This window comes from Berghia stephanieae, chromosome 3 (assembly GCF_034508935.2).
Source record: "Berghia stephanieae isolate SIO BIC M18660-M18661 chromosome 3, UCSD_Bste_1.3, whole genome shotgun sequence".
Classification (NCBI taxonomy): Eukaryota; Metazoa; Mollusca; class Gastropoda; order Nudibranchia; family Aeolidiidae; genus Berghia; species Berghia stephanieae.
Window position 1 is genome coordinate 79,748,009 of NC_088362.1, and position 10,000 is coordinate 79,758,008.

The window sequence follows — 10,000 nt, forward strand, 5'->3', positions numbered from 1 at the left end:
AGGGAATAGTTGTTATCATCAACTATTTCGTCATTTGTACAGAACCACGAAGCTTTGAACACAGTGATTTACCAGCGGATCACTTAGTTGAGATAATGCTAGGTCATAAGGTCACTATTCTCCATCTCTTTACCTGCGCTGGGGTATGGCACGTGCCGGCAATCAGTGAAGCGAGTAGTCTAATTGGTCTGATAAATAATGCCATAGCCAAGCGACAACTATCTTAAATGTATACCTATATCACTCATGTTATAGATTGAAATCCCCCTCGGAAGCTTTTTCCGTCAGTTCAAACTGAAACAAAAGCCTTTGCCTCAATTTCGAAAGAATAATATTGAGGCTTTTTGACATTAGGTCACAAATTGGTCTACGCTAGGTCAATGGTCTACCTCACAATAACATCAGGCCATTACGGACACATTATGACGAGCACACAGACACATTCAGAAAAAGTGGAGGAGGAAATGAGGATATCAGCTTGACACATAAGAGTTAGCTATTATTGTGCAGCTATGCGGTCTAGTGGTAGGACACTCGCTTTCGGTCGGAAGGTCCTGGGTTCGAGCCTCGCTCGGCGCATAGTTGAGTCCTTGGAAAATACTCTTTACCCATATTCTCTCGCCGTACTCAGGTGTAAAATGAGTACCTGGCCGTTAACAGCGTTGTCTTTGTCCGAAACATTGTAATATCTCCTGACAGGCGTCATGTCCCGTCCTACTACATGTTAAATGTTGCTGTTGACCAGGGACCCCTTGTAAAGTGCTTTGAGCACATTTAGTGGATTTGCGCTATATAAAAAAGCTTAATTAAAAAATCCCAAAGCTCAATTCATTGTGTACGCCGATCAAACATTTGATGAAAACAAATTTATAGGTAAATAAATAAATAATAAAAATGCAACCTACCAACTTATTACATTTTTTTTTAAATTATATTTTTCCTGTGAGCATGGAACATCATGCGGGTATTAGAAAGCTGTATTATTGCATTATATATTTTTTAAAATGTCTTTATGTCTATCTTTCGTGAAAGATATAATGATCCATGGTTATGAGACTTTCTTCTGTAGATGATGCATCAGTCTTGTCCAATATTTTGTAAAGCTTGAGGAAACTGAAGATCAAAATCATTGTCTAAATCAATTCCTGATATTGAGTCATCTGGGGAGTAGGGAGTTGTTTTCGTGTCTCGAGCGTGTGTTCGCCTCACGTGACTGTCATGGGCGGCGTGAGAGGCAAAGGCTTTTCCGCAATGTTTGCACTAGAAAAGGAAAACAAAACAAAAGAATAAAACTGATAAATCTCAAAGGGATTAGCATTTACAGCAAAACCGCCATTCCCCTCCCACCCCCACCCCCCTCCTTATTTGCATCCACCCCTTAGGACTAACTCCCTATTAAGAGAACGTGTTTGCCACCAATTATGTCCTTTAGTTGTGTCCAACACATTAAACATGTTATGAGCAAAATTCACATGAAAACAACATTTGAAAGAGCTTGATGATTTTTCCGAGTGGACAAAACTCACAGATCTCACAACTCATAGACAATCATAAGGCACAATAGTGAGATATCGATTTTATATGATTGGACTCACGTTGTCATTGAATAGTCACTGAAAAGGGGACTTATTCAAGTAGAAAACGCATTCACTCAATTGCTGGCATGAACCAGAGCTATAGACCATACTTTTCTTAAGAACTTCCCTGTCACCCGAATCCATTAGCCTTACAGATCCTGAACAGCATTTACAATTTTAACACAAGCGGTTGAAAAAAATTGTCGTTGTCGGATATCGCAATGCAATTCCATCACCATTGTCCCAAAATATTGTAACTAACAGACTGTCGGGTTGGTTGCTTCGGGTGACATGTAAGACGCCAACCGTTGGTAAAGTTTAGGAACACCGTGGCTTGATAATGTTACTGAAAAAAGCATAGCTGAAGGTTTATGTGGGGATCCGATTCTATCCCTTTGTTGTGTCCACCACATTGAATACTATTATAAGGATAACTTAAACGTAAACAATATTTCTCAAGGCTGGGCGGTTTCTTCAAGTGGACAAAAATCACAAATATATCACACCAACTCAGATCATATGCACAAGTCACAACAGTTCCCTGTGCTTCCGTGCTTGTAATTATCATTTTGCCACCAATCAAGTGATTGTATCCTTATGGTTTCACTCCCCACTGGTGTCCAAATCCCATTGATATTCCCGACTCCAATCTCCACCTCTCGTAGTCCCAGATTCATTCCCCAATGGTGCCCATCTCCCACAGTCCCGGCTCCAATTCCCTCTGGATCCATCTCCCATAGTCCCGGGTTAATTTCGCTCTGATATCCTCCTCCCATACTCCCAGGTTTAATCCTTACCGCTGTCTACTTCCCTGAGTCCCTGGTTCATTCCCCACTGCTGCCCACTTCCAATAAATGGACGGTTTCGGTAGGTTTCGGCGGGTTTCGGTGGGTTTCATAAAAACAACGATAAAAGACCACTATATTATCCTAGAGGAAAGATGGCGACTTATGGACGGAATATGTTCATAAGACTTGGAAAATATATTTGCGAATAAAATCATGATTAAATTTTTCTCTCCATTTCGACATAAGAAATGTAAAGGCAGATTACTCACGTCAATTAACACTATCCTAAATAGATATCAAAAAACGCCTCCAAAATCATCAAGAACTAAATCAGAGGCGGAACATCTGACCTTAACATCTATATCAAAAGACCGTGAAATGTGGTAGAAATTGACACAGGTGATCAGAGAGGCAGCAGAACGGGTTCCGATCGCATGATATGTAAAGAAATAGTATATATGTTGAGTTTGTATGTAGAGCAATATCCACTAAACGTGCTCAAATCATTTTACATGGGGTCCCTAGCCAACAGCAATACATAACATGTAGTACAAGACATGCCTGTTAGGCGATATTAGGTACAATTTTTAATTTCGGGTAGACAACGCTGCTAACGGCCAGGTAGTTATTTTACACCTGAGTACGGTGGGAGAATGTGAGTAAAGAGCCTTCCCAAGGACTCAACTCTGCGCTGCTCGGGACCCAAACCCAGGGCTTTCTGATCCGAAGGCGAGTGTCAACCACCAGACCACAAAGCCGCCTATGGCAAAAAATGTTTCAGGAAACCTTTACACTCTGAACTTGGGACTTGACGGCCAAGTAGAATAGTCGGGTTTTTAAGGGAGAAAAAAACTCAAACAAACAAACAAAAACAAAACAAACAAAGAACAAAAACAACAACAACAACCAAACACCTCAAAGCAATATATCGACACTCGATTCATGGCGAGAAGCTGGGCCATACTGATATGACGTGGCGGACACGATATATAATAAAGCCGATGTAATAATATCCGATTAAATCTTTATCGAATTTAAAACGACGTCTGGTTTTATACGTTTGGTATTGCAATACTATCAGAGTTGTCGTGGCCGAGTGGTTAAGGCGATGGACTAGAAATCCATTGGGATTTTCCCGCGCAGGTTCGAATCCTGCCGACAACGACTACTTTTTTTTCATTTATCTTTTAATTAAGACTTCTCTACATAGAAGGTTAGAAGCCAATATTGCATGAAAAAAGTTTGATACTTGCTAAGTGACCTCTCAATGCTTCTTCTTCTTCTTCTTCTTCTTCTTCTTCTTCTTCTTCTTCTTCTTCTTCTTCTTCTTATTATTATTATTATGATTATTATAATTATTATTATTATTATTATTATTATTATTATTATTATCATCATCATCTCATCATCATCATATTATTATTATTATTATTATTTATTATTATTATTATTATTATTATTATATATTATTATTATTATTATTATTATTATTATTATTATTATTATTATTATTATTATTAACGTGAAATTGAGGCCACACTATACGCTTACATGGAAATCCTCTTTATGATTTTGCTCATATAAGTAAATAATACATAATTAGAATTCCCTTTAGATTCTATACCAAGGGAAGAGTGCATAATCCAGGCGTCAGTCGCAGACCAACCTTAAAGTAAGATTGGGCAAACAAAGCAAAGACCATATCACTGAGCCACGCTGCTCCCGTCCGATGTGGATGTAAACTATGTTTACGTATTCTCAATCAAATCAACTAAACAAGCTCATATTGAAGTTACTAATTTATGAGCAACAACAGTCAGGATCATTTGTACAAAAGATATTTTTCAACAATGGCAGACAAACTGATAGAAATAGATAAAGAACAATCACAAAATCTAATCTCTCTCTCTCTCTCTCTCACTCTCTCTCTCTCTCTCTCTCTCTCTCTCTCTCTCTTTCTCTCACCGAACTCTTACTTCATGATGATATAAACTACGTTTTTTACTTCATATTTTGCAAGCTCGATCGAATAAAGAGTTCTTGTAAATGCTATATTATACTTACAATTTCTCACCATATTCAGGTGTAAAATCATAAGTTAATGGCCAGCAAAAGGATTGTGAATATTGAAAAGAAGTAAGGACTCCCAGGCTGCATTCTTGTCCTGCTTGTGTTCAGGTGTTGCTTTTAGCTTGGGACCCTTGTAAAGTGCTTTGAGCACGTCGAGTAAATATTGCTCTATCTGAAAACCTATGCATTTGTGGGTAGCCATTTACAATGTAGTCCAGTAGAGCATAATGTGTTCACAATGAGTATGATAAATCTATAAATGTGACATCATATAAACCAAATGTACGGAAGACGAGTCTACATTAAATGTCACCCATTCAGCTTTTTGCCATACTTATCATTTGATATCAAGACTCGATAGCTATTCACCGAGTATATTTCTAAAACTAATAATAGCTAAAGGGTAGGTAGATTTTTGTGTAAAAGTAATAAGTAAAGATATCGTTAGTCGGCGGATCAAACCTCTTAAGTCCCCATTTTCGCAATCGGTGGATCAAAACTCTGAAGTCTACATACCAGCTTTGCGCATCATTTTTATTTAATTTTGGGCGGATCAGACCTCTGATGACAACGTCTCTGATCCATCCAAAATAAAAATAAAGCATGGTGCAAAGCTCGTATGTAGACTTTAGAGTTTTGATCCGCCAATCGTGAGAATTGAGACTTCAGAGATTTGATCTGCCGACCACCCATAATTTGAATGTCAAACCTTAAAGGGTCTCTCCCCAGAATGCTGTCGAATGTGAGTCCTCAAGATGCTGGATGCGGTAAAGGATTTGTTACAGTATACGCATTTATAGGGGCGTTCACCACTGTGGACCTGGGGAATAGAAGAAAAAAAATAACACCATTACCATTACCTATGCCATTTATAGTTCTGAACAACAAAATGTGCATAACATCTTAGTAAAAGAGCTCAACACAGAACTTTACCGGCTCAAGCCTTTCTTGTCAAATAACACAAGCAATTAAAACAGAAATGATTAATGTTGCCTGAAGAAGGGTTCCATGTTAGTGTGTTTGTTTTGTTTGTTTTGCTTTTTTTTTCTTTTGTTTGTTTGTTTGTTTGTTTGTTGTTGTTTTTATTTTTATTTTTTATTTTTTGTTGTTGTTGTTTTTAAAAACAGTTATGGACTCATACAGTCCGACAGCTTCTAGCAACTTCATATTAATCTTGACATGTCTCATGGCAGCAGATTTCACGTGGATTAAACGTGGATAGGCTGATTGACAGAATTCACAGTACTGAAACTAATCATTAAAATGGGCTGTCTAAAAACAATAACAAAGAGCTGGGTGATGTCAATTTTGTTCCATCTATCCCTACCAACTATGGACTTGATTGATTCCATGTCAGAACGTAAGCATGGAGATAATATTATCATCTATCATAATATCGTAGTTTTCGTAAAGCATAATTTTATTATTATTTATATATTGACCTTTGAAAAGGTAGATTTTATGGTTACAATTTAAGGAATAAATTAAATAAATGGCTCATAATTCTATCAAACTATGTGAAAACTAAGCTGCTAGAAGTTGTGAACTGTAAAAAGTAATGTATAAAAATGAATAATAACAGCTTCAAAAAATATCGTTTTGGGCTCAAAAATTTCTTCAGTCTGTAACAAAAACATTTATAATACATCACGTTAAATTCAAAATGGATCAAAAGAATTGTATTTTTTTAAAAATATTTTGCAGGAAATCAAATAATAATATTAATGCTGCGACCTACCCTCATGTGTTTGTTCAGACTAGATGACTGGCTGAAACTCTTGTTACAAACTAAGCACTTGTGGGGCCGGTGTTTCTCGTGGACGTGAAGGATGTGGATTCGGAGACGATCTTTCTTTTCGAACGATCTGGAAATGTTTGAACAAACAATTTATTTGAATACCCTAGCACGAAAAGCACCTAAGCCGCTAGAGGTCAGGTTTGAGAAGATTGAGCTCAAAGTGTTGATCGGCTATCGATGATATGCGTTTAAGTAAGTTACACATCAGGCGTTCCCACCAGATAATAATAATAATACTAATTATAACAATAATGATAATAATAATTATAATATATATATATACATATATATATATATATTATATATATAATTATAATAACAATAATAATAATAATAAATAATAATAATAATAATAATAATAATAATAAATAATAATAATAATAATAATAATAATAATAAAATAATAATAATATAATAATAATAATAATAATAATAATAATAGCAATAATAATAATCTTACCTGTTACACAACTGGCATGGAAATTTTCTGTCACCCTGGTCAACACACTTGGTATATTTCAGATGTTTGTCTTTGTAGTATTTGTAAGTAAACACTTTGCCACAATGCTCGCATTGGTAGCCTTTTCCGCCTGAGATATAAAGAAGATGACAAAGCAGAGAACTACAATTATTTTTTTATTTCTACAATTTAGAGAAACAGAGTAAATAGGCCCTATGACCAACCTACTTGCTGATAACAAGCTTCTGATCAATTTTACTATTGAGACCGTCAAATATGCATTACAGACGAAGACTTCTTTTTATTTTATTTTTTGTTGTTGTAAATTTGATAACCCACAATGTTGTGTTTAGTTGTTAATAGAAATACTCTCAAACCAATGCAAACATATTGTTATAATGTCCATTACAACAATGTTAAATGAAACCATACTTACCCGGATACCTACCTGGATACCTCTGTATAGAGCTTTTAGACTTGGTGTAGTCTCCTTCGCTCCTCCTCATCTATTAATGATTGGACCTTGCGTTAATAATGATAATATGTGCACATGACAGGCTACCAGGTAAGACAGTAATGATACAGCTTTGACTGAGTCAGTCAACACACTATAGTGAGAGAGTGAGTGAGTTAAAGAGTGAGTAAATGGGTGAGTTCCCCCAAATAAACAATTTTTAAAAAAAATACCCTTACCGTCATTTTGCTCTGTGGGCGTAGAATCATGTTTACCCTGTAGACCTAAAGGAATCCCCATAAATTGGTCGTAGGATTGGCTATACCACACTAACAATTCGCTGCCTGGCTGAATATCACAACATGCCTGGAGAAAGAGAAATAGTTAGAAATCGGTCTTTGGTACCTTGTGTCAATGATTAATTTGGTTTAAATTTTGTAAAGGGCTTAGGGCTTGTTTCAATTATATTAAGCGCTATATAAATGCCATTATATTATTATTCCATGATTTTTATCTAGCACAGAAGGGGAATGGCGCTGACGACCAAACAGCACAGTTTTATGTCTACCATAGGTGAGATATTTTTCACCAACATCCCCGCGTTGGATTGTCGGATCTCATTGTGATCTACTGTCTGAAAACGGTATTATGTCTAGGTGCTGAATTGCTGACAAACGACGTGCACTTATTTGCAGGTCTGATAACCTTATTGGCTCATTGTTGTAATGGAAATCTAAAAAAAATGACGCAAAAAATTGTCCATTACAACCATGTTAAACTAGGCTCATAATTGCATTCTGATGTCAGACCTGCATTTATGTACACATCGCTGCCAAAGAAACAAAAAAAAGTAAATTTAGAATTAGAATGGTAAGAAATATTTCTTTTAATGTAAGAGATTGTATCTAATATCCACTTTAACAAATAGAAATTGATCAAAACCGATGTGCTCATAACGACTTGTTCAAACTTGCAAGTCTGATAATCCAAATCATTATGGGCTCATTGTTGTAATGGAAATACTCTCAAACCGAAGCAAAATATTGGCCATTATAACAATGTTAAACCAAGCCCATAATTGGGTGCGGTAATCAGACCTGTTAATATGTGCACCTAGGCGCATAACAATAATAGAAAAACAAAATCCCATTCATCAATAGATTTATACTGTGAATACGTGCAACGATCGTCTTTTTGAGTATAAAACTAAAAACAGTAAATTCCTCTTCAAGTCAAGATAGTTGCGTTACTAAAGTTGTGTCATAACTAAAGCCTAATGATTCCTTCCTTTCTTATAAAGGACGTGTCATTATGTGTCATAAACTAGCGTTTCTTAGAAAAAACAATTTTGAATGCACATTCATTTTTATATCTATTCATTCATCTCAAGCGCAGTGTTCTCTCTATCAACAGGACTGTAAAGAAACATTTATCATTCACGATTACAGCTCAAGTTGAAGGAATGGAAAGTAATCAAGTTTAAAGAGGAGAGCTTCGAACTCAAACTCTCATTTAAACAAAAGTTAGAATACAATGTTAACCAATGACCAATACGAGTTATGAAAAAAATGCTAGAATTACGCCCTACTGCGCGTCATCTTTATATTTTGCTTAGTCACTCCACGGAGGAATATAGATAATCAATCAAACAAACGTCTGATGTCAACAGGAATCACCCATGTTGTCCAAAGTGAGCAAATTTAGGGCTAAGTATCTTGCGCATTGAAAAACAAAACAAAACAAACAAAAAAAAAAAATAAAAATAAAAAAAATAAAAAAATGAAACAACAAAAAACGAAAGTTGCTGAAGTAGTGCTCAACCAAAGCCTTCTATATAGCTATATAGAAGCCCTTGGCTCAACCCTAGCTCAGGGTAAACCGAATTACAGTGTTATCCCTTAGCTTCGAACCACCCTCATACAGGTTATGGACATGAAAACAAATCAAAATACCTCATAGTATATCTCGGTTCCTTCCTGAATCGCTGTTAGGTTTTGCTCGTTTGACGTCCGCGCACAATTTACGAAGGACATCCAGCTACCAGAATTTCCTTTCCCATCAATGAAATGGCTCAGTCTACCGTTCTTGAATATCTGAAAACAGCAGATGGAAAGACCGCTTTGCCTCATGTATATCATTAACACATAGCCATCAGCTCCAACCCACCCCCAAAATACAAACAAAACAAACAACAAAGCTTGCTGAAATGACATCATACGAGACATGTTTGATTTATCCAAAAAGAAAAAAGAAAAGTTAGGCTCCAGAATAAGACCCAACAAGAAAGATCACCACGGTAGTCCTATGCCGATTGGATTGGAGGATTAGACAAAAGTCCAGCAATACTTTCCTCGAAAGGAATGTCAACCATACAAAGGGACATTGAAGGAGAAATGAAAAGCCAGCTTTGAGAAGAGGAGGTCCTCTATGCAGATAGAGCAAGAGCTTTATACAGCGATGACTTTTTGGACTCTATACGATATAAATGCCAAAATCAACCAAATTTGCCACTGAATTTTAAGAACTTTGCTGCGCGGACTTGGGACCCCTCGCTTTGATCACATGAAGTGGTTATTGCGCCAAATATAAGCTAAAGAACACTATTGATGTATAGACAAAGCTGTGTTCTGACTGCAGAAGATAGAAACGCCTTTTCACATCACGGATCAACTCCAATCATTGACATAGGCAAATCCTTTCAAGGTCGTGTCAACAAGTAAAATAAACATTAATATACATAAATCGTTCTCTGAGCTAAGCTAGTTTTGGGGGAAACTGTTTATTGTTCATTTGGAGAGAGAAAAAAAGAGGAATGAAAACTCAGGAAATGTATACATCTTCTATATTCAACAA

At 36.3% G+C, this 10,000-nt stretch overlaps 1 protein-coding gene and 1 non-coding gene across 2 annotated transcripts in view; one reads left to right on the plus strand and one right to left on the minus strand.

Moving 5' to 3' along the window:
• The window catches only part of LOC144969660 (PR domain zinc finger protein 14-like), a 23,200-nt gene that overhangs the window by 55 nt on the left and 13,145 nt on the right, over window positions 1-10,000 (minus strand). Inside the window, exons 5-10 of the mRNA XM_078908802.1 lie at window positions 9,100-9,240; window positions 7,387-7,513; window positions 6,694-6,823; window positions 6,174-6,300; window positions 5,145-5,255; window positions 1-1,260 (exon numbers count right to left, since the gene is read on the minus strand). The exon at window positions 1-1,260 is cut by the window's left edge and continues 55 nt beyond it. Of these exons, the coding sequence (XP_078764928.1) occupies window positions 1,078-1,260; window positions 5,145-5,255; window positions 6,174-6,300; window positions 6,694-6,823; window positions 7,387-7,513; window positions 9,100-9,240 (819 nt within the window). The 3' untranslated portion in view covers window positions 1-1,077. The remainder of the gene's footprint in view (window positions 1,261-5,144; window positions 5,256-6,173; window positions 6,301-6,693; window positions 6,824-7,386; window positions 7,514-9,099; window positions 9,241-10,000) is intronic.
• Trnas-aga (transfer RNA serine (anticodon AGA)) lies at window positions 3,448-3,529 on the plus strand. Its single transcript has one exon. It is a non-coding gene; the product is annotated as a tRNA-Ser (tRNA).